The 25,949-nt window shown below is 41.0% G+C and overlaps 1 protein-coding gene across 1 annotated transcript in view; it reads right to left on the bottom strand.

Annotated features, from left to right (window-relative positions):
- Window positions 1–1,589: 1,589 nt before the first annotated feature.
- The window catches only part of LOC138487688 (nicotinamide N-methyltransferase-like), a 41,048-nt gene continuing 16,688 nt past the window's right edge, over window positions 1,590–25,949 (bottom strand). Inside the window, exon 3 of the mRNA XM_069614213.1 lies at window positions 1,590–4,384. Coding sequence (XP_069470314.1) covers window positions 3,949–4,384 — 436 coding nt within the window. The 3' untranslated portion in view covers window positions 1,590–3,948. The remainder of the gene's footprint in view (window positions 4,385–25,949) is intronic.

Genomic DNA, 25,949 nt, shown 5'->3' on the forward strand with positions numbered 1-25,949 from the left:
ACAATGAACTCATCTGTGAGGACCACCAGCTCCCCTCAGTAAACTATGGTTATCACAGATGATTTTCAGCCACTTTGCCTTTGGTCCTCTTCTGAGACATTTTGGCTTCTTTCCTTGTCCGGATGGCTGTAGGAAATGGAGTTATTTGATGGAATGTGTTTTTAAAAATGACCACCGCATTGATTTCTGTTTCGGCGGTAACACAATTCCCTATTAGCACCAGGAACCCAAATGGTGGCGCTGTTTGTATCGATGCTTCAACAGTAACCCTTTTTTCAGTGCTGTTTCTGCCAGGCGGTAATAGTGGTACCTCTGGAGTGGGGCACGTGTTCACACCAGGTTGTAATGTGGCGCTAATACTGCAGCACAACCCGAAAGCAATGCTATTTCTGCTCAGAAGAAATTGTGCCGGATCACTGCCCAACTCGTGATGAGGCCCACCGTCCACTTTTCCATCAATGTAGCATAAAAGTGAAGAGTAACGGTGATTTTGCCTATGTTTTACATTTTTCACTACGTGTTGGAAAACTTGCACAGAGGGACCTTTTTTGCACTTCAATGCAAATAGAAATGGCCCCCTCCATAGAGTAAACAATTAAAACCATAACGTCTCCCTTCACGTCTTTGAATCCATTGACTTTTTGTTCCTGACATAATGTGGTGGACTTCCCGGTCAGACGACAAGACGCACAATTGCAAAAGCAGTAATTTCCACGTGCAGGTGGCAGGCCACACAGCATGGTCCAAAGTAATTTAGTTAATCCACAGAACCTATATAGTGTTGCATTGATACGTAGCCTGTGGTGGCACTGTGTCTCCACCTCTTGCTTTCCCTCTTCAGGGCGGAGATGACAACGTGCACATCTGGGTGCCATTAGAGTGCCTTGGGCTGGCAGGCTTATTATAGACATACTTGGGTACAGAAGGTCTGATACTGAGATGCAACTCTGTAGCTTGCATAATAAGGAGGTCGAGGCGCATGTTCATCTTTAGAAGTTGGAATAAGAGAATACAATCCTAGATGGACTGGACGTCTTTGGAAATAGGCACAGGGTTAAATATTCTATGACCATGTGTGGTGCCTGAGGTCAATGTTCTTCTATGTGATGATCCTGAGCGTAGCCTAACTGTAACCCTCGTACCTCTTAAAAGTTTGAGATTTTCTTTAAACTCTGTATATGCTAAGGGTTTGGTTTTCACATAGTTATAGATGATTACGTTTACTCATGTTTAGTTTCTATAGTTACAGAGAGGAGGAGATAGACCTATAAGGCTGTGTTTGAAAGAAGGGCATGAAATGTCAATAAGGTTCTAATAATAGAGCTGAGGATGGAAAGGACCTTAGTGAAGGGCCTCTAGGTTTTAATAGTGGTATAGACATTTGAGGAAATAGCCACAGATCTCTGTGCCATTGCCCTGGAGCTCTAAGCAATGTGGCAGGAGCAGAGACTTAGCCTGCAGCAGCACAATTGTGGATCATGGGTTAATGTTGGTGATGTTGAATTTGAAAAGTTGTCTGACTTCACTTTGTAAAATGTTTTGATTCTGGAGACACGTTGCCCTAAAATAAAAATATCACACCACTTACATGATTTCAATTATTTATTACGATTATTTGCAAAGCGAAGTTAACACACACTGTTGCTATACATACAGAGTAATCTGAAGGTTCATGATGGTCCCTGAAGTGACATTTGTCTTGCACTTTATATCGAATAGACATATTGTTATCATAAAGCAGAGGCTATGACAATTATCACTTACTTTAGCCCCATAAACATACTCTGATTAAACACTGAGCTGCATTTTGTAATTGTGTACTAGTTCTGTTAGAGAACCACAAGCAACCTGGGCATCTCTGCGTAGACTAGAAAAGCCATCACCAACCTAAGCAACACGAACCACAGCCTAAATCTGTATTTTGTTGTAGATGACATTTACATTTGCAATCAGTAATTATTTTCCTGCAGCGCTGGGCAAAGGCTGCCACATGCCAGGTGTGTAAAATGGGGCATTCATTTTTCTTATGTGGCTCACATGAGTACCAGTGAGATTGTAAATGTTACCATAGTGACAGTGAATGGTACCCCTGAAATTCCACTTAGTCTGGGGTAGAGCAATTCACATGTAAAGCGTGTATCCTCTATTAACACTTACATGAGTACAAATGTATTTGGTCTTATTATAGTAGGGGAGAGTTCATGGAATATGTGTACATCTAAAAGGCTTGAGAGCACCTCCCTTATAATGTTTGAAAGTCAAGTGAAATGTAAACCTCTAGCTCTGCACTGTGGGAGCAAGGCTGGATCGAGAAAATAGAAAGACCAAAAATGAACATCGACTATATGCATATGCTGGAATAGGGCTGAGAGCTCCGAGTGTCATACCTACTAAAGGTTCCACGCCAAAAGATGAGAAATCGCTTTATGAGATTCTGCTTAAATATTCTTCCCACAAAACAAATCACAGTGACCTACAAGAAGGGAGATGGAAACTGCTTCTGCAGGTTCTGCCAGAAGGCGGAAGTGGTGGAGACCTTACAACACATCACACTGTTCTGCCCGAGCCTAACTAATAAGCAAACTTTCTACATAGGCAAATTCATCGGCAGATTCCCCTCCTACGGATCAGACGATTGGTGGAGATTGTTGTTGGTGGGTGAAAATACACACATAGCATTTGCCCTTATGAAATTATTTGGGGACATTTTATATACTAACTAAAACCAGGCATGTTGGGGAAGTGGAACGTTTGTTTTTCTTTGATTTTTATAAATGATTTCTGATTATGGAATATTTGTTATTGTGAGCAATTGTAATGAAAGAGAGAGGTTTGCAATAAACCAAGTGTCTAAATAATATTAAAAAAAAATCAATTCAATTAAAATAAAAAGCTTGCAATACTTTGCAGGGTCATTTAAGTTTCAAGATTTCAGTATTTAATGTTACCCCTTCTGTTGACTGTAATACCATACGGGGAGTTAAAAGACTGATTACATGAAAACCTTTGAGCTAGGTCAAATTAATAGAGGCAGGGTTCATGGCAGGCAATCACTCCACAGAGGCGATTGGGGCTGGGGGAGGATCAGTGTCAAATCAAGCACAGATGATGCAACCCTTCATATGTCTGAGGTTGCTTAAATGAGTCCATCAAGATTTTTAATATACCAAAGAAATAGTGCATTGTGGGTATGTGCGCATTAGGAAGTATGTAGCACAAGCCTAGCGGGTACACATTGGAGTGTTCTACAGAGAGGAAGGTATAGCAGAATGAAGAGGCAGATCAAGGTGCAGTGGGTTGTGGTAACAGTGGTGTAGGGAGAAGTGTCTCAGAATCATGAGTCTTCAATTAACAGTGGGGGAAGGCAATAGTGATAGACTCAGCTTGTACCTTTGAAAGGTCTACAGATCTAGAACAGAGCCAATCAAATGTGAGCCATTTATCCTTCAGAGGTTACTTACACGAGTACTTACGAAGTTAGTAATATTACAATAGCGATTGTTTATGGCTGGCAGTAAGACTGCATCTGTGAAAGCCCAGTATGTGAAAGTATGAATACCTGAAAGAAATGTGTTGCTTGGAATTTGGTTCAATGTGCCTAGTAGAGACTATTGAGATGAGATGAGGAACCTTTCTGATTGTGCTTGATAGGAAGACATCTATTTGTAATTAAGGATCGTAGAATGAAATAGGGAGAGGAAAGTCTGAAAATAAGGACCTACTTCTGAACCCTGGGGTTACACACTGCAACTAGTGACTTCCATTTGAAATCTTTTTATAGCCCAATCATGGTTGCAAAGCTTATTTTTAAATTATATCTGTTTTCACTCATTTACTTCCAAAACACAAACTGCTATATCCTTGAGGGAAAATTAGTAAAGGGAATGAATCTAACACATGACCTGGCTCCCAGAGTTCTCTTTTACGGAAGTACACTTTATCAGATGTCTAACCCTCAGTTTCTTTGCGTGCATATAACATCATGAAAGCCGTGTAATCATTCACATCGAACAACTCTTCACATTTCCGTGGCAACACGGTTAGTTCTTCAATACAATAACCAATATCGGTAACAGCTTTCCGCAGAAAACCCTCATCAAGACACAGGTGAGGAAATTTGAACTTGCCAAACATGTAAAATGTGGTTTCCTTGAGAACAATCATGATTAGAGCCCCCCCAGGTTTTAACAGTGATGAGATATTTTTCAGGGCACTGCAGAAGCCCTCTTTGGTTAGGGTATGGACCTCTAGACAGTGTGTGAGGAACAGGCAATCCACTTGGGGCAGGACTATGGGAGCGATTGGGTTATGTTTGATGACATTATACTTGAGTGCTTTTTTCATCTTGCTTCGTATCATGCTTTGCTTCTCCATCCATGTTTCCCTGCAATAAAAGACACATATATCATGAATTGGATATATTCAATGAGACCTGCTGTTTTCAACTTCAGCCAACATCATGCTTGCTATGCATACAAAGCGTCATGAGAGGTTTCATAATTTGCAAGGATTCATAATGACCCTGTATGCAAGGTTTCACAATGCCCCCTTAAGTACCTCCCAGCATTCCATTGTTATTGGATAATTAAATGGAAAAATCTGTCTTCTCTCATGAAGCTAATGCTAACCATATATCAATTCATTGTGACCCCCCCCCCCCACCGACCAGTCTCTCACTAAACATGTTGTTATTGATTTTGCTTTTTGTATTGGTTATTTCCTAAAGTATTAAAATTCATCTTGATGCATATATTGTAATGCCTGATTACTTATGAGTACTTGTCATTACACTGAGTTATACTCCTCCTCATCCCAGTCATTAAATAATTAAAGGGATTCACGGCTAGAGAGATGCACTTAGTCCTCCCGCCCCCTCATTTTCTCTCCTGAGGATGTATGAATAAAAAAAAGAGCCCTCCAAAATGGTATTCTGAGAAGTGGCACAGAGTCACTCAAGCCTCATATTCGGGGCATTAGCATTTCCTATCTGGCAGGGCGGATAGCTCAGGGGAAACACGTTTGTGTTGTGAGCAAGACAACGCAGATCAGTACAGGTTTGCATCCCAGTCCCACACTTACAGGCTGGACTCTGGGATTAAGCACGTTGTAAAACATGAATGAACTAATATATATTCTGGAAGGGCCAGGAGGATAGCTTAGCAGCAATGCAATCGTCTTGGAATCAAGACAATGCCGAGCAACATGCTTTCAATTCCTGGTCCTCTGCTTAGAGGCTGGACTCTTTGATAAGGAGCAATATAAAAAGCCAATTTAATTTGTTTTTCTACATTTTAGTCCTTAATTAATGAAGGCACAGCAAGTAGTATCAAATGGAAGTCATCCTCCAAACCAATCAGAATGCCTAGAATGCAGTGCATACAGAGGTAATTTAACCCCAGGTTGGGCAACCATAACAGTAACAGCCCACCACACGATTTGGACACTAGCAAAGTACAAAGCCACCCTAACAAGCGTGGCTTTGTCATTAGTGAGAGGGTCATCCCACCCCTAGGGCGATATCCCCATTGGTACCCACTAAAAATAACATACAGGTAGGGGCTGCTGACTCTTTGGAAAAAAGAACGATAAGTAGAACTTGCCTTCGTTATTCCAGAAGTTCTGCTATCATTCTGAAATGTGTTTTCTGTGCTGATGACTATGACATCATTATTAATTAGCACAGACTTCTGTAAGTTTACCTTTGTTTACAGGAGTTCCAGAACTGTTGCCCCACATTCCAATCTGATGATCTGCTTCCCAAAGAACACACGTCAATGTAAAGATGTTACATGTATACATGTTATGTCTTTATACAAATAAGTGAAAGCATTTTATATTATTCATAATGCATTTGGACTTTGTATGTAACACATCTCTTTCCCTTTAATATTGCAACCAACCCAACAACCAGAAGTGTGGATCGAGGAGATGGTAGCCTTGATGCCTGCCTGGAGGGTTCTAGATGCTAGGCTATGAGGGTTACTTGCTTGATCTATGGCTGATGGATTGGTTATCATAAAAGGGAATAATAACGAGATAAGAGAGATCATTTAAACAAATTAAAGTGTAGAGTAATGTTTTCAGTTGTGGCATATAGCGAGGAGACAGTGGATTATTTAATCTCATTCCTAGATTCCTCAAAGACATGAAGTCAGAAGGCAAACAGGTCCACATTAATAAAGTTGGCAATTTAAATTTATGATAGTGCTGAGTTCTGTAATATTCCAGAAGCAGACAGGAAAAAAACTGTTCCTAGAAATACAGTTGTAAACACTGTAATTCAAAGCATCGCATCGAGAGGTTATAAGCCATTTAAAAGACACATTCAGAGAAATAGGGCAGAGAATCCCACGTTTAGATAACCAGTGTACGCATTTGGGCAAAATGATGTTATGGTTAATATGGAGAGTTGGAAAATGATCAATACATTAAGGGTTATCTTAAATTGGAAGAGTGATCACGACCCTCTCCAACCTTTATTGTCTTTAATTAAGTTCGATATCTCAAACAAAATGTCAATAACTTTATCCAGAAATGAGATGAATTGGGATAATGTAATCACCTGCAATAAAATCACTGATGTGTATTTGGCAATTTTTCCCATTCTAGAACAATATTCTAGAACTGATATTAGAGTAACATTCGATAGCATTTGATAGCATATGCACTACACTTACTGAGGTGCTAAAACAGATATTCACTACTAGCTCTAAAGTTATTAGAGAACTTCCACTCAGAAAGCTAGATCAGGAATGTCAACAAAGTAAAACCTATCTTATAGGTATAATTAAACATGTAGAGCAAAGAGGTAGTACAGATGTTAAAGAATTGAGGAAGGATTATAACTGGCATGTGGGAAACCATAAAAAGCGCTAGCACTAATAAAGATACTAGGAAATGTTGGCAAATAGACGCTAATATCTCCGAAGGAAGATACTACTAAAATAGATATTCACATTGCAAAAGAAATGTGGGAGCTGCATTTTTCCGGTCTGTAGAATAAAATATTTTTTCCAAATGATAATGGTTTCTCTGGAAGTAATGGAAAGATATTTAACATGCCTCCTCCTTTGGATATCACCATGACAGAAGTTCATATGACACAGCTTTTTCAGAGCTCTAATGAAGCACCTGGCCTTGATACATTGCCAGCTGAATTATTCCAATCTGAACCTCGACAACTGGATCCCCATTTTATGTAAATTGCATAATGACATTCAGGATTGAAATCAAATTCCCAAATCATGGAAGTATGCTCATTTTATTTGATTACAACTCAGACTCCTTAGGCTTCACCATTGCAGAAGCCTGTTCTTTCAGAAACATAGTCAAGAAGGCCTTAATAGCCTAACTCTGAATCTCAAACTTACCAAAAATCAAACCCTTCATCCCGCCGCACGACTTCCAGACAGTAGTGCAGGCCCTGCTGCTCTCGCACATTGATGGGGAAATGCTCTACTGACAGGGCTCCCAGCTGTTCGCTTGGCTCCCCTAAAAGCAGCCAGCCACGACGGAGCACATCTTATTACGGGAGCATGGAAATTTGACCAAATCACCCACATCCTACGCAAACTACATTGGCTTCCACTCCAAGCCAGGATACTGTTCAAGACTGCATGTATCATCTACAAATTAGTCATGAGTAGTAGACCAGAGTACCTGGTGGCTAAGCTCCCCATATCTGGTGGCACATGCAGCAAATCGATCAATTGGCTTGAACCACAGTTCGTTCACAAAGAAAGGTGATGCAAACAAGCCTTCTCTTGTCATGCCCCCACAATTCTCCAATTTTGCAAATCTCTCAAAACATGGGTCTTTCAACAACACCTGCACAAGGACTAATTCCAATGGTAGCACATACTGACGCAGTAGACCTCACAGTACTGCGCTACTGTTGTACTCTATTGCATTGTATTTGATTATTTATATAGTGCTCTTTTCCCATTTGTATGGACTCAATGTGCTTTGTGGTTTGAACAACCTTGGTGACCGTAGTCAATGTGCTGGAGGTTCTAAGAGTTTTAAATTTGGAAATGCATGAGTGTATTTCTGCCGGTCTAGGACTTAGGTGGCAGGCTAGGCTTGACTAAACAGCCCAAAAAGGTCAGGCACTTGGGTGGGTGTTGTTGGTGATTTTCGATAGAGTGCTATTGTTGAAAGAGTCGATGTGTGGCCAGCTATACCAAATTTATTTTTGTTGGTAGTCGCTGTATGCTAGTGGCAGAGGTGTTGAGGTACCTCAGGTGTTTCGGTGTGGACGGCTATGTGCGCTGCTAGACCGGATGAGCAGAGCCATAGCTGCATTCTACGGTGCATGGATGTTTGGCCGCAGATGTAGTGTAATGAATATGTGCCATAGGCTTCAATGTTGTTCGGCAGCAGCAATCTTTGTCCAGTACGGATAGCATGGTCTCATTATTCGTGATCTCTCTGCTGCGAGAGTCTGAGCAGCAAGTGCGAGTGAGTATATTGCAGTGCGCCACTGCGAAAGCTGCTGGATTCCCTGGTTTATTTGACAGGAAGGAATGTTGTTAATGGGGTGATAGTTTGTCAGGGTGAGCCGATGTGAATGCTGTCGTTGTTCGTGATGTATTTGGAAAAGGAGTATGTTTATTGTGGTGTGTCTCAGTGAATGCTGCTGTTCTCCAAGCAGTATTAATCATGTAGGAGTGTTGTTTTGCATGGGTGCGACAGTTTGTCAAATCGAGATGCTGCGAATGCGTTGTAATTGGTGTAGAGGAATGTTGGAATGTTGGGTTCAGCAGTGTAGTTTTGAGAGGGGAGGATTCAGGAGGATATTGGGAAAAGCCTGGATTTTAGGGCCTTTCTGAATTTCCGGTGATTTTCAGTGTTGCAAATGTGTAGGGGTAGGGAGTTCCAGATAAGTGGTGCTTGGACAGAGAATGAGGATCCGCCCAGCCTGGAGCAGTTGTGAGGTGGGAGCACTAGGCAAAATGCTATGCGAGAACTGAGATTCCTTGAGGGCTGGTAGGGAAACATTTTGTCTCAAAGGAATTCCAGTCCGGTGTTGTGGGTGGTGCGGTTGGTGATGCACATGGCTTTAAAGGTAGTGCATCATCTAATCGGGAGCCAATGGAGGACTTTTCGTGTAGGGCTGATGTGTTCTCTGGTGGGTAGGTTAATGAGCTCGCGTGCTGGCGCATTTTGGATTCTTTGGAGTTTCCTTAGTTGAGATGCTGGAGCACCTAGGTAGAGGCATTTTGCGTAATCTAGGTGGGACGGAATGATGGAGTTGATGGCTGAAAAATGGAGGGGATAGGTGATGTAAGGGAAGATACACCTGAGAATCCATAGATGGAAGAAGCAGGTTTTAGATATGATGGTGGTGTGTTTGGCGAAGGATAAATCTGAGTTAATGTGCATCCAAGTTTTTTTTACCATGTTTGAAATTGTCGGTGTTTGTCCTAGGGATTGAGGCCATGGAATCGGTAGGGGAAGGAGGGCAGTTTTCCAGCAAAATAGGATTTCAGTTTTCTCAGGGTTTAGGATGAGGTGGTTGGTCATCATCCAGTGGTCAATATCCAAGAGGCACGAAAACAGGTCTGGATGTAAGATTGTATGAGTGGATGATAGCGGGCAGGGGTTTTAGGTAGAAATTGAAGATTAGGAGAGATAGGGATGCTCCTTGTGGGACACCTTTTCTTACTGGTTGTGATGTGAATGCGAACTGGTGCAGGAGATCCATGAGAGGGCTGTGTTTCTGATTTCTAGTATTTTTAGCATGTCTACCAGGATAGTATGATCAAGGGTATCGAAGGCTGCAGAGAGGTCCAGTAGGATGAGTACAGCTTAGCCTTCTGCGTTGACTGTTCTTTTTGGGTCATCCCAGATGGAAACTAGGGAAGATTCTGTTCCCCTGATTGGGTGATTGTGCAGGGTGTAGGAGGTTGTTGGCTTTGTTGAAATGGCCAAGCTGTTTGTATGCTGCACGGTCCATGAGTTTGGCGATGAGGGTGTAGGAGATTGGCCGGTAGTTCTGGGGAAGCAGTGGGTCGAGTGTCAGTTTTGAGGATTGGTTTGATGTAGGAGGTGTTTAGGGCTTCCGGGAAGGCTCCTGATGTGAGTGAGTGGTTGAGGATTGTGTGTGCAGCACTACCTGCACAGGTAGAGGTTAGGATTTTTTTAAGAAGTGAGGGTGGCCTGGTATAGTCAGGGGAGTCTGTAGGGTGGCTATCTGCTATGAGCGAGAGGAACTCTTGGTGTGTGACTGGAGAGAAAGAGTCGAGGATTTGTACTAAGGGGATTTTGAAGGTCAATCTGTGGACTGGTGGGTGGCGGGGGCATTTAATTTAGAGGTGATGGTGCAGTGTCTGTCATTAGCAACATTGTGGAAGTGCAGTCATAATGTGGAATATGGGATTGGGAGATTGGTGGGGGCTGGCTTGAACATGCAGGGGATTTGAATTTGGATATGATTCTATGTAGTTCCTTGCTCGGGTTTCAAATATTTAGGATTCTTTTCCCATAGAATGTTTTCTTGATTTTCTGATTTCCAGTCTGTATGTTCTGGTTGTTCTTGCTAGGGCGGTGATGCTCTGGGCTGTAGGGCCATCTCTCCAGGTCCGTTCCAGAAAGTGCTTGAGAGTTTTAAGTGATTTCAGTTTGGCAGTGAACCATCTGGGTGTTGGTTCTGATAAATAGTGGAATGGTAGGGGGGTGGTTGATGGTGGTTGTGTGTGGCCTTGAATGACAGCCGCTGTGCTCAGTGGTATGGAGAAGTAAATTGCTGAGTGATCAGTCCATGATGGCGTGCAGGGGGACTGGGTAGATATGGTTGTGGTGCTGAAAATCGCATCAAGGGTCTGACCTCCCGTGTGGGTGGTTGTGTAGATGTATTTTGTCAGGTTGAGTGATTTTAGATTGTCTCTGAGTGATCGTGTCACAGAGTTGGAGGGTGAGTCAAACTATATTTAGAAATTTAAGATGATAAGTGTTGGATGTAGGATGAGGTTGATGGCCAGTGCTTCACCAAGTGTGTCTACAAAGATTTTGTTGTAGCCAGAGGGTCTGCAGATGAGTAGGAAGCTGTAGGAGGTTGAGGGTGAGCGTTGCAGTTTGACGATGAGGGATTCATAGTCTTTGAAGATGGTGGAGGTGTCCTTAATTATTAGCGGGAATTGGTGTTTGTGTAGTATCGCAAGCTCCTCCCCCTTTGCGGTCTGTTCCGGACAGTCAGGTTGTAGTCAGGTGGGAAGGACTTGTGCGTGATGGGCTCATAGTCGGTGGAAAACCAGGTCTCAGTAATGAAAAGGATGTCTGGGATTTCTTCTGTGATGAGGTCAGAGATGTGGAATTTATTTTTGGAAACTCACCTGGCATTGATGAGGATGCAGGATAGTTGGTGGGTAGCCATTGTAGGTTCTGGACGGGTATGTTTGTAGGGGGCTGCAGGGACCGGAATGAGGCTGGGCAACAAGGAAGGTGGGGCACGGTGAGGGGTGGTGGTGCAGTGTGGAGAAAATGGAACAGCGGGAATGGGGGAAGAGGGAATGGGAGAAGAGGGGAATAGAGCTAGGACTGCACCGTGTGCGGTTGGGGAGGTTTGGGTCTTATAGTGTGGTGGCAGTGTTTGCGATCTGGGTTGGAGAATGGATGATGCTAAGAGGGGCATAAGGTGCCTTTAGTCTCAGCCTTTCCTTGACTTTTGGACAGTCCAAGGGGTGTGGTTGAGAGTGGGAGGGGCTATGGAGCTTGGGGTTTGGCCAGAGCTGCTCTTTGCGCGCTAAGCCTGGGGAAGTCCGAGTTGGAGGTGCTTTGTTGTTCAGAGATGGAGTGAGCAGATGGTATGAGTGAGTGGTTGATGGTGGGGGTAGTGTGTGGTGGGTGTTTTATATGGCTTGATGTGCAATGTTCTCTGCTCCCTCTCTCCATCTTGCCGTTATTAACTGCACAGAGTGGGATATAAATGGGGGGATAGCGGGTCGGGGTGAGGTGAGTTGCTCTGGCGAGGAGGAGGGATAGGTGAGGTGTGAGGGTTGCAGGTTGATGGTGTGCAGTGGTGGGGTAGTGGGCTGTGTGTTGGTGGTGGTAGAGTTTGTCTGAGGTGGGTCTCATGGGGCCTACTGGTGCGCCAGCATGCTGCTCTGCTTTGACCAGTGTGTGGCATGGTGTCTGTCTGGTCTATGGCACTTGGTCGGGAAGTTGGGCGAGATTCAGAGGAAAGCTTAGGTTTCACAGAGCAGTTCACAGAGGTATAATATCCTTAGAGTTATGGAATCCCAGATGGATTGCCTTTTAGTCTAAGCTCCACTGGGTGGAAGGCAGTAATCAGTCCGTGCCAAGGTTCATGATTTCTGGCAGTTGTAGAAGGCTTAGGCTTCACAACATGGTAAATGTATAGTGCCTCCTTTATATTTATATTGGCCTAAGCCTAGTCGCTCCACGAGGAAAACCGTGTTGCAAAGTTCTGAATTAGAATTGACTTTAAGCGTCATCTTGGAAAAAGTCCTCCATCTTGGTTCTAATTTCTGCTCACTCTTCGGTAATGATTAGCTATGTTTTCAGCTGCCAGAGCAGAATCGAACCTTTGAGCCTATGTCAACACTGGGGCTGGCAGAGCAGACTATTTGTCCTGTGCAAAATGACCTTGTAGTCAGAATGAACTCTCATTCAAAGTGTTATCTATGTCTACAAAATACATCCTCCCACAAACAGTGATATACGATGCATGCATGTTCTTGAAGGAATCCTGTGTGCATTTCTTGAAATAGAATTTACTTTAAGAAGTTGAAGATCCACACAGCTGACGACAACAAAGTTTGTCAATATGTTTAAGCAACCTTGGAGCTAAAGTGAACTCCAATTTAAAGTGTTTTCTGTATCAATAGCCTCAGCCATATTCAAACATATGAAATGAATGTTAGACAAACTAGAATTGTGTACCTTAACAATAAGCTATTGAATTTGTTTCTTGAAACTAGGGTCAACCTAAGCTGGAGAACTAACAGAACCATTGAATCTTCAAGGATGGGACAACATGTCAAAAGTACAAACCAATATTTTATATTTGTTATGTGAACTGGGCACGAAACCAAATTTGTAACCTATTAGTTTGGAGATGGGCTGAGGTATGACCAGGACTGTGTATACATACTGCATGTTTTGTGATGACCAGTACTCACTCCCCTCACAGTGTTTTCTGGTACACACTGTGAGGTTCTGGGAGCCAGATAGCTATCTGCTTTGATAGTTGAATCTGTACAGAATAAAGTTATTTTTGGTGGTACCAAGCCTCGATATTCCTTGCTTGATCTTACAGGGTGAGACCTATGTTTCATAGAATGGCAGATACAAACTCAATCACATTTGAGACCACTAAATAACAACGCAATTAAATTACAGATTCCTAGACAGCGGGAGAGGCCTATGTTTCAAAAACTGGCAGATATGAACACCCCAGTACCTGAGACTCCTAGACAGCGGAAGAGAGGCCTATGTTTAACACAGTTTCAGGTCTAATAAGCAGTTATGTGGGGGATAAACCTTGATTTGAGGGTCCTGTATAGTGGGAGTGAAGCCCAGGTTTCACAATGCACTTTTGGTATGGGAGAAACACAACTAGATTAGGGAGTTCTGTATAGTGCGAAAGAGGCCTAAGTCTCACAATACAATTTGGGTATGGGAGAAGAGACCTAGATTTCTTTAATAGTCCTGTACAGTGGGAGAGAGGCCTAGGTTTAAAATACAACAGGTTTCACAGTATAATAGGCATATATGGGGGATATACTTGCATTTGAGGACCCTGTATAGTGGGAGAGAGGCCTAGGTTTCACAAAACAGTAGGTTTCACAATATAATAGGCAGATATGGGGGATACACTTAGATTTGGGAGTCCTGTATAGTGAGAGACAGGCTTAGGTTTCAAAATACAATTGTGGTACGGGAGAAACACACCTAGATTTGGGAGTCTTATATAGTGGGAGAGAGGCCTAGGATTCACAAAACAGTAGGTTTCACAATATAAAAGGCAGATATGGGGGTTATACTTACATTTGAGAGACCTCTATAGTGGGAGAGAGCCATAGGTTCCACAGTATGATAGGTTTTTAAAACATTTTGTGTTGACGATGGATTTCCTAGTGCATGTGATGGATGTGATTGGTTGGTGTATTTCTTTACTGGTAGTGCTTCTTTGTGGTGGGTTGAAATGTTGGGTGGTTATTAGTATCAGTGAAAATTGTTCCTACCTCATACGTTGATGCTGGTTGACGGCAGTCTGTTACTCTTTTGGCGCCTCTGGGCAATGCAGCTGACTGCTACTGCTGGTTTGTAGGTGGGATCATGCCTTTTCAACCACCTAGTTGTTGGCTGTTGTTGGGGGGGATGATCAGAGTATGAAACTGCAGGCACTGCTGGTCCTTTCTCTTGAGCTCAGTGCTTTGAGCAAGCTAAGGTGATGGGGCACAGAGCGCCTGTTTGTTTTTTGGTGTCACTGAGGGTTAGTTGGTAGTTTAGGCTTGGCTTATATTAGTGGCTTATATACTATTGGGTGGCCATTTTCCCTGCTGACACTGTCTTGAGCCATCGCTGTAGGAGCCGCCCTTCGCCTTGGGTCCCTGAGTCGCTGGGGCTGCACGTGCAGATGACTGTCCTGCGAGGGTGTGTTAAGCGTGGCAATTAACCAATAATGAGAACAGGGGCAGGAGAGAGGAGGGAACAGGGCTGTGTCCAGAAGCAGGAGCGCGAAGGGAATTTTAACCCTATAAAGCTATCAAATGTTTGTAGTGCCTTAGCAGGCACAGGCTTACCTCACAAAGAAACACCAGCAGAGTGCCAGATCTGCAAGCGTGCATGGCCTAGAGCCTCGCACAATACGGCTTGCGGATTTGCCAATCATCAGAGGGGGGCAGAACTGAGGAGGGAACATGGCTGGGTCCGGAAGTGGGAGAGGGAAGGGGATTTCACAGCGCACAGAGCGCTTCTGAACATTTAACCCTACACAGCTGGCAAATGTTTGTAGTGCCTTAACAGGCACATGCTTTACTCGCAAAGAAACACCAGCAGAATGTTAAAAGATGCCAGTCCAAATGGCTACCCACTCTCTCGCTCCACTGCTCTCAAGCAATAATAAAATAAAATCTACACATTAAAAAAAAAAAATCTACACATTAAAAAAATAAAATCTACAAAAAAGGAGATTGTTTATACAATAAACTATCGACTGATTTCTGTAATTTAGATTAGTCTAAAGAGTTATGGGAAGATACTGCTCAAATGTTTAGAAGATTGGTTCTCAACTAACCAAGAGTTATCTGATTTACAAGCAAGATTCAGAGCTCGCAACAGCACAATTGACCAGGTTTTTCCGATTATCACTACTGCAACAAACAATTCACCATTCCAGTAGTCATCCTTTATACTTGATTCTCATAGATATTCTGCTTTTGATTCAGTCCCCAGAAGAGGATTTTGGACTGCTTTCAATATTGTAGATGCTATCACAAATATTATCACCACTATAGCTAATATTTACTTTGACAAAATGCGGAAGTACTATAACTCGTGTGTGCAGCCTTCCTCTTTTTTTGCTATTAGTTTACACACGCCTAGCACGGTGGCTCGATAATGTGGGTTGCACCCCACTCAGAAATATCAACAAATCAAACAATTGAAGGACTAACATATTAAAAAAGTGATGCTTGCTTACTCTCTCCTGCATGCAAAAAATCAGCATTTATCATCCTTGCCTTACTATGCCCTCTTTCATCCCATCCCTTATCTGACAACTGAATTGCATCCACATTTGATCCTGTTAAGTCAGATCACATCCTCAGACTTCTCTTTGATTACAAGCTCTCACTGCGTAGCAGGATACATCATCTTGTTTAATCCAACAAATTCATCTGGGCTGCATCGTCTCACTCTACGTTCCTTTCTGCCATTTGCTCCACAGAGCCATCAACCCTTCTAGACTTGCCTACACAAACAGCCTCCACACTGGACCTTCCACTGTCCTCTTCATCCAAACCTTAGAGTATCCAAAACAATGAAGCCTGACTCGTCCATGACTTGAAACCCTTGTCCACACTTGCTTCTCACAGTCACACCCATCACTGTCACAAATTCCTTAAATCTACTTCTCCTGAATTCAAAAACTACTCGCTCATCCACAATGCAAACCCTGACCAATGCACAATTTACCTTTGATATTGAATTATATCAAACACTAATGACTTCAACAGCCCCTAAGATATGTTGACACATGTCACTGCTCTCTTGATTGCTACATTCTAAAAGGAACAGCTTGGTTACGTGTTATGAGTGGTTCAAAGTCCTTGCCTGCATCTTTTGGAATTACTTACCATCAGAACTTTGGCAAGACGAGACCTCCCTCCCCTTCAATTGCCCACTATCCACACATGTGTTTACTTTTCAAATCCAGTCACTCCTTTGTGTGTTCTTGTTTCCTTCCCTTTTTGATTTCTCACATTTCCTTCTACATCTTAACTAGATATCTAAATAATAGACACACTGGGGGTTATTTTAAAGGCAGAAGAATCCCACAGAAAGGACTGTGTACACTACCGTGAACCTATCCATGATTTTAATCAATTACTGGGCCGACAAAAGATACTGGAATCTGACATGTCCAGATTCCTCTGCCTTTTCTCCACCCAGACCAGTAAAGAAGTGGCTATGCGCGCCACCATGTGTGCCCCTGCATTGCAGGTGGCATTATAATGAATCTCAGTGGTTTCTGCCTGATCTTCATAACAGAAGGATGGTTAAGTGTAGGTCCCCCTGTGTCCATGCTCTGCACAAGACACCTGCGAGCATCTGCGCCTTCATCTAATTTAAAATAGAGTGTGGAAACACATGAGCCAGAATTTACATTATGCACTTCCCCTAGGAATCTATACAAAATGGCATGGATCATGTACAAAACAGTAAGCTTGCTTACTCAGCTGTTTTTTTTAAGAGCTATGTCATTCAGTAATTCATTTGAAATTCTGTGGTGCATATGATGGATTGTTTAACTAAATGATATCATGAAATCCATAAAAGGAGGGCTAGCTTGCTGTTTAATACATGTTTAATACATGAATGTATGTTCTACTAATTGAAAAAGTTCAAATGCACTATAGTTTTAGACTGCTTTGTAAATGTAAAACTCATACATTGTATTATATCAGAGGTGCACATCAATATTTTAATTTCGAATTCTGAGTATTGATAAAATAGACTTAACTTTCATATTTTACAATCAATCTCAATGTTTAAATGTTTAGTACGTCCACAAAGAAACGAACACACATATGTTCAATATCTGATTGATTATGAGTTCAGTTGAAGGCAGGGAAATCTTCTTAAAATAACCAGAAAAGGGGAAGTCATGTAGAGGGTTTTATCCAGATGCAGGTGCACCGCCCAGACCACGCGTGCAGGTACCATCTGAGAAAGGCCCTTAGCAGGGCATCAGACCCCGTCTTGTGATGTAATGACCACGTATAATGGCGGCGGTGGCAGAGTGGAGATCAGAGCGGAGGTCAAGAACTAGTGTGGCTACAGGTTAGGGAACTTTGAGCATATGTTAGGATATGGCATATTGATACCCAAACTATAGCATGGGGCATAACATAGCAACATGTTTTTTTTTCATATATATGTAACTAGCATGGCACATTTTTGTTTTTAACAGCTGGCACGGGGTGCTCTGGTAGAGCAGTTTATAGCATTTTTCTTTTCTTTGCATCACACCTTTCAAAGGAACACATCACATTATTTGCCCCACTTTTCAGAGCATGTATACACACCCAGCACACAGCACAACAATCCTATGGATACTCCTGTTCAGGATAGCACATGCCTGCACACACCCTCTCACGCATCGTGCATGACGAGCTATTATCTATCGGGCACCCCCTGACTGGAGATTCCTTATCATGTTCAATATATATATAATAGGTAGCACTTGGCACATCATTATTATGCAGCGGGATTGTAAAGATATTAGGTATTATGGAGTGGTGCTTTGCCCCCTTTTTTGTAGTTATAGCTTCCAATAAAGAGCAGTTATTAGTGATTGCAGAAGAGAACTAGCTGGGGAATTTCCCTTTTTCCCATTTTTGAAGGCCAAGTGTGCAGGGAAGGAGATGAGATACTTGCTGGCTCACCTTTGCAGAGGGCAGAGTTTCACAAGGAGCGAAGTCCTAGTCCCAGACAGCAGATGCTGGCACCTGAGATAGAGAATGAACATGAAATGGTATGAAGGACGCCGTGAGGGGCGGGACCAGTTCCCAGACAACCACGAACGGAAATTGCCTAAATAAAATAAAGAAATTAGCAGAAAATGATGGTCCAGCAATAGAGCTCAGCGGTGGACGTGTGGGTTTTTTCTAAGATGGCCTTGGATCCCAGGGAGGTTGTCAGAAGGAGATGAACCAGCAATAGTAACATGTCAACTTATGGTGTTAGCAGGACAACTGGTGGGAACAGGGAATTCATGGAAGGGGTGGGCACCTTGACAGAATACAGTGGGTTTCAATCTTGGGCACTTCATCAACCTGATCTTCACAATTCTGTCTAGATTTGATACAATGCTGGTCCTCACAATTCTGTTTAGAAGTGACGCAAGCTATTATTACAATTCTCTCTAGATGGGACAGAGATTAATCTTGACAATTTTCTAGTTATGATGCAGGCTAGTATTACATTCTTTCTTGATATGAACACAATTCTGTCTAGATGTGGTGCAAGCCGAGACTTGCAAATCTATCTAGATGCAACACAAGCCAACCTTCACAATCCTGTCCAGGTGAAGTGATATCATTACAGGGCCTGCGGTAGCAGCCCTGTAGTTATGGTTAAGTTGCTCAACTCATAGGAAGAGCAATTTTTGGGCCAGCCTATCCTATAACATAGCCCCCCCCCGGACAAATCCTCATGAAATTTTGCAAAAAATGTATATGGCCCAGTCAGATTGATTCTGCAAAGTTTGGTGAGGTTTCGTGCAGGGGGTGCAACGATATTGGGGGGCTTCCAAAATGTGTTGTTTTTTGCATAGACGCAATGGAAACAATATTTATGTCTACAGACCAAACCGCTGGATGGGTTTTCTCCAAATGTGCGGCAGTAGGGGTGGCTTGGTCCCAAAAGCGTGCTTTTGTAAATGTGGTGTAAATCCATCCAGTATTTTATTTTTAAAAAGACAAAAAACTATTCCCAAAAAATTAGTGATATCCAGGTCTGGACTGCAGACTCACTTCCCAACTAGGTCTGCAGAAAAACCTCTGATTCGTCTAGGGGGAGATGTCAGGTCCGCGCACATTGGACGTGGTTTCTGATTGGATGGTGAAGAGCATGAGGTGCATCAGATTTTGTGGAATCACCCGCCATGTTGGATCCGTGGGCGGTCGCAGCTGACCGCAGACAGCTTGGTGGGGGAAAAGTCTGGAAAATATATTTTGGGTCATTTGGTGGTGGAAAGTGGGGCCGGGACGGCCGCAGGAGTGGAATAAAGATGATATGAGGCTGTTTTTGTAGGTTTAAAAATGCCGGGCAGGTGCCATAGTTGTCCGTGGACACTGCAGTAGTCTGCGGTCAGCGCAGTGAATGGACAGCTTGGGAAAGACATTTGTGATTATTTGAGGTTTGGTAGAGGGCATCAAAATGGTAGGGAAGTGGAATGAAGGCAATGTAGAGTTGCTTTATAGGTGAAAAATGGGTTTGGAAATGCCTCCCAATCTGCAGTCAATGTCTTGTGTCCGCAGACATCATTTCGATTGCAGGGGCGTGGGGGTGAGTTTTATTGGTTGACCTTGTCTGATACGTTCTTGTTATGGTTCATTGTGTTGTGGTGAATATGTGCACTCAGTAAAATCACCACAGTTCTAATATGTGTATTGAAATTATAGGTAATGTAATATCAGTAATTGTACATAATGTATTGGGAGTACAAAGCGTTTGTAATATGGAGGAATTATTTAATTGAATTGTATATTGTACTTATGATTTTAGTACAATTGATGATAGTGCTCACAGAATATGCAGTTTATAAAGATTGCTTTGGCTCCTTAGTATTGTAGCGTCATGCATCTGCCTTCTGTGGTTTGTTTTCTGTGGAAATAAAGTACGATTGGTTAAGCATGAGAGTTTAAAAGCTGCACTGGTATACAGTTTATAATATACATTTTCTTTTTTAAACCCTCATAAACAGTACATTTTAAGTACTATATTTGCTACAACCTTAGTGTATGACAAACTGCTGTTGTTTTTACTTTATATAATCATTGGGAAAAAATATCCTTACTGGATAACAAAAAACAATTACAGTTACATGAGTGCAAGGGTGATAGTATGTTTCTTTCAAGTATGTTGTAATGGAGGTAATGCATGAAATAGTTAGATACCTGTTGGTTTATTCTAACTACATTAAAGGTTTCAAGATGTTTTTTTAAATAGTAATTTAGATTTGAAGTACTGCAGTGTAGTGTCCTGAAGTAGTTGTGGCACCAGCGTGGTATATTATACCTACTGTTGTGAAGGTTTTCTTTCCAAGAGATACTTAGCCATGTGTGCAGCCTGTAAGATTACAGTTATTTTTGTTACCATCTGCATTATATCTTAGAAGCATTAGTAGCATTAGTAATTAGTAAGTATTAGCATGCCATATAGGTCACTTTGTGTGGTTTCTCAAGGGATGTTGCAGGTCATGTATTTTTCAATACATTGTAAAACAGTGGCATCAGAATCATGGCCATGTTGGAGCATCCTTTATCCAAAAAAATATGTGGATGTGTGCTGCTCCTCTGGATTGAAATTCTTTTCTCCAAAAGAAGTGTTGTACTTCCCGATCGAAGGGGTGGTTTTATTGCAGATAAAATGCAGCATGGTTATGAAGCGATGGTGAAAGTACCTTGATACATTTACAGGGTCAAGAAAACATAGTTCTCCTGGTGTTTTTATTCCTATTCCCTCTTTATTTTGTTTTTCAGTGTGTAAGATTTCGTGCAAGTCATCCCATGCACAACTTAATGTAACAAACCATGTGAGTGGTCCTAGGTTCCTTAGCATATAACGTAGATCAGTATGACATCGGAACCAGTATTATTTTGTAGCATGCATGTTTGCCAAGAGATTTGCAATGCTTGACTGCAATACTGTAGTAGTTGGGTAGTGGATATGTTTAAAATGTTAGAGCCTGTTTTTAATGTTTTTAATGTGTGTGCAACTCCATAACAGAGTTGCTAGATCACTTTCAAAGAGGAGGTGGAAAATGTATTTAACATTTTACCTGAATCTGGGGTCTTCAGAATACATTCAATATTATGATACACTAATTTTTGTGGACCTTTCATCATATCGTCCTCCTTTTCCTGTAGGAAAGAGTAGAAGAAAATAACTTGCTTCTACACTTTTTTTGCATATTATCATTGGGGATCCTTTGGGTTGATGCATTTGGTATGTTTTTAATGCATCATCAATTGTGTCTTTGGAGTGCAGTTGGTGAATGGTGTACTGGTCTAAAATGTCAGCTGCTGTAACAGGATCTACATGTTGAAATTGGCCACTTTCTCTTGACTCTTGAATAATGTGGGTGATTTCTCGTAAGTTTTCCTCTATGTTTATATCTCTGTAGTACTTGTTTTATTTTAGATATTGTAGGGCTTTTATACCTTTGTTTATTTGCCATTTATTTTGTCTTTTGTTAGCACATCATTAACTAGTACAATTAAAGATTGATCTACAGTCCGAGAGTTTGAACATTTTCTTTAAGATCCAATGGTAAATATACTACTTTGCCATGGATGCCCTTTAGTAGTTCAGATGGAGGTAATTTGGCTGATTTTGGTTGAAATATTATAGCCTGAAATGGGTGCACTGTTTGTATTATAATGCTCTAGTACAAGTTAAGCCGTTGGTGAACTTTCGGAAGTGGGAATATTTGATAGCACGTGATGGCATTTGGTTATTGTCAAGATTTGTGTTGCAGTACTTGCACACTCTTGAGGGGTTAGTTATTGTGTATTTTGCTAATACTGTTCGATATAAAGCTAATTGGAACCATTGGGATTCTTCATTGCCTTCTATTTTGTAAACTAGATTTACTATTTTGTGCTATTTTTATAAAATGTTCTGCGGCTGCAGACACATATTTGGTCTGGTATTTCAGCAGATGTGTTTTGAAACTTAGCTATTTCATTTTTGTATGTCTTTATTAGGAGGTTAGTGTTTATGAGGTTTTCAGTAATGTTTTTGCAAGGTGCAGAGTTTTCAAAGCCATCTTCAGTTCCAAAGTATTTACGTTGGATGTGCTTATTTCATCAAGGAGTTCTTTGGCGGTTCCATGTAGGAGAATGTTATCAAATGTTCCAGTTGTAGAACAGGACTTTTTGCATAGTATAGTTGATGCACAAGATTCTGTATAGTAGAATGGTGTGTCGCTAACATTTTAATGTGATGGAAAGTGCTTTTGCTAGCAGTTCCTGAAATGCAGGCTAATGAATGTCCTTGCAGACCAGTGTGGCTGCGCACTGGACAGGAGTCTGTGGTTTGTAAAGTTTTCATTTTTCCTTTTGTCTTATAGTTTCACATAGAGATTGAGGAATTGTCATAAAGATTTAAAGGATTGTTGGCATACATTACACATTGACCTGCATGTCCATTTGTAGACTGGGAGGTATCTTTGGGTGAATAGAGCATTTGGTTCAAAGTTTGTTGGGGATTTATTTTCAATAAGGGTTTCTTTTGCCATAATGTTTTGATCCACCATTTCATACCTGCAACCACTATTGTCAATGGCAATAGTTTTTTCTTGTTCTTGTTTTTAAGCTTCCTCATTGAAGTATGGTTCTGTGGTGCTTGTGTGTGTCCATTCACCCTCGCAGAAGTTTGAAAAGTTATGGATATTTCCACTGTGCATGTTTAGAAGTACTTGTTGTAATGTATTGATTGATTTAGTTAGTGGTTTCATTCTGTTTAAATTCAATATAAACAATATTCTCTTTAGTAGAACAGTGCTTTCGATTAGAGCTTGCATGATTAGTCTCCAGCTGGTGTTTTTAAGGGAAGATCCTGACTTTTCAGATGTTTTTATAAGATTGTGAAAAACTCTACAGGGGAAAATTTTTTGGAACATTATGTATTTTGATTGCTTTACCATGACTCTGTTGACACTGGTAGATAGAGGATTGGGTTCATTAGTAGGTGCACATTTCTTTGTACAAGATATTTTACTTTTTGTTTTTGCAAGCAGGCCTTCCTTCTTTAAATGTGGTTGGTTTCGTTTTGTTGAGTGAGGTATTAGCTCTTTTGTTTAAAGGTTTTCTATAAATTGTTTTAGAAGTGGATGACTATGTGGTGTACCTTTAGTCTTATCTGCTCTAGTTTTTCTTTCTTTCCTACAGAGTTGGTGTTTGGTAGGCATTTTGTTGTATCTGTTTAGAAAAGAGAAAGTTTGTATTGAGAAGTTTTGCAATTAATATGCATGTATGGTGCATGGGTGTGATTGTAGAGATGAATAGAGCACTATTTGATTGTGATGTGGTATATTAGGTGTGGTTGGGAAGGTTGTGACAATACGAGTGCAGTGAGGTGTGATGGTGTTGGGTTAGTGAGGAAGGCAGTGGTGGTGCGATGGAATCTATACAGTGATTGTGCTGATTTGAGAAAGAGTTGGTGTTGCAATGGTGGTTTGTAGATGACAATAATAGGAGTGTGTATGGTGGAATATAATGGGCTAGAGTGAAAGAAATGTTGGTTTGACAAAAGTAGTCAATAATATATATGGAATAATATATATAGTGGCACTGTGTTGCTATAATAACATATGCTCTATTAATGTACTTATTTTGTCGGATGCGAAGGGTATTTGTTTTTCGGTTCGTGATTGCAGTGATGTGCTTCTTTCCTGTAATTGTAAAAAAAAGTTAGTGGGCAAAGAAAGTTAGTGTGCATATGTGGTAATGGTAAAGTACTGTTAGGAAGGAAGGGTTATATTTGTAATTGAAGGAGGGTGGTGGGGAAAAAGTTAATATGATTGTTCTACGGTTACAAATGGTTGCTTTTAGGAGCATTTTCTTGAAATTTAAGAAATGTGTCTGCATTTGCAGAAACTTTGTAACAATTTGTAAAAGCAAAGAAAAGTTGATGAACAATATCTGTAGAACACTTTAAATGCCAGTTGGTGCGTCATTGATGTGTTAGGAGTATATGCATTCTTGCCAACATGATGCATTATAATCTGTAAGTGTTTACGTAGTCATAGAGTTTTTGTTTGCATTATGGGACTTGTAGTTGCACTTTTACCATTATATACATTGAAGTACAAGTCACAGAATGTAGAGACCGCAGCAGAAGACTGGAATGGTTTATGTTAGAAAGTATATATGTACTGTTAATATATTAAACTGGCACACACTGCGCGCCAGTTACAAATGGTGTTCAAATCTATTTTTCCTGCTTTTGCTTTCTTTTATGCAAAAGGTAAGGTAAATTTATTGAATATGCATTCAGCAAAAGCTTTGTATACCATTTGAACACACATTTAAAACAGATAATAAAACTACATATGTAAAACTTCTCAATTTCATCACATTTACAATATTTAAACCATATTACACTAGTGCAGTTATGTTAAACATTTAAAAATCTCAACTAGATACACATAAAATCTGACAACGAAGTAAATAAGATTAATATGATCACCCTGTAAACATTTCAACCATAAGCAAGGAATATATTTTTCGGTTGTTGCATTATTGTTAGACTTAAAATATTTCATACGAAGATGGTGAAGACTTTCACATTCAATAATTGGGTGGACCAATGTTTCTTCTAAGAGATTTCCACAAAGTCTGCAAAATGTATGATTGTAAACCATCTTGTTCCTCCAACTTGTTGGTGATAGTGCAACTGATACATTAAATTTTAAAAGGAGGTAAACCCTGAATATGTTTGGGTTCGGGTATGCTAAGAAATATTTCGGAATGGATTTTCCAGCCCTTCTATATCGACAATATTCAGTGGCAGACGGCAAGGTCTCTAAATGAAGGATGTTTTGCAAAAAGGCAGATACAGAGTTTTCTCTTAAGCCAATATTTGAGGTTGCCTGTAACATACAAATTGCTTCCTTCATATAGCCACTGACAGTGGAAGCGCTTAAAAGTACCAATTAAACCCAATGGTGAAATAACATCCAGACGTAGAAAAGCCTGCATGTATGGTACAATTATTGTATCAGTTGACACCGTAATTAAACATTGGTAGAACATTACACATTGAGATAAATGTACATTCCATATGCCTTTTATATTAAACTCAAGGTACAGATATTCAATGCTTATACATTTTGGAAGACGCAATAGTCGCCTCAAAAGTTTGGCTTCAAATTTAACAAGAGCTTTATGGAATTTATGTCCCCAGATGCCTATTGCGTATGACAGCATGGCAACTATTTTCGAGTTATAAATAGGACAGAAGAAGCGCTGTAGCCATTATTATGACCAATAAATGCACTTAATAGGCTAACCGAAGCCTCGCATTTAAGTTTAGTTTCTGCCCAATGAGGGGCCCAATTAAGCTTATCATCTATAATTACGTCTAGATATTTATAAGTGGAGACTTGCTCCAATAAAACGTCACTTATGAACCAATGTAGGCGCTTAGGCCTAAGCTTCTGTGTGAAGAGCATGATTTTACTTTTAGAGTTGTTGATTATCAGGCCATTGTTAGATGCATAGTTGGCTAAAGCATTCAACATAAGTTGTAAACCTGCTGGAGTATAATCAAGAAGTAAAAAGTCGTCAGCATAGGCAAGCCATCCCAAAGCTACATTCTTGATTTTAATCGGATTAGCAGCATGGATGTTAAATGAAGAGAACATATCAGCCAAGTATAGGTTGAAGAGAGTCGCGGCTATCATGCAGCCTTGTTTAACACCGCGTTTGGTTGGCATAGATTTGGATAATTACCCCAGGGCGTTAAGACGT

This window comes from Ambystoma mexicanum, chromosome 9 (assembly GCF_040938575.1).
Source record: "Ambystoma mexicanum isolate Mex_15411 chromosome 9, UKY_AmexF1_1, whole genome shotgun sequence".
NCBI lineage: Eukaryota > Metazoa > Chordata > Amphibia > Caudata > Ambystomatidae > Ambystoma > Ambystoma mexicanum.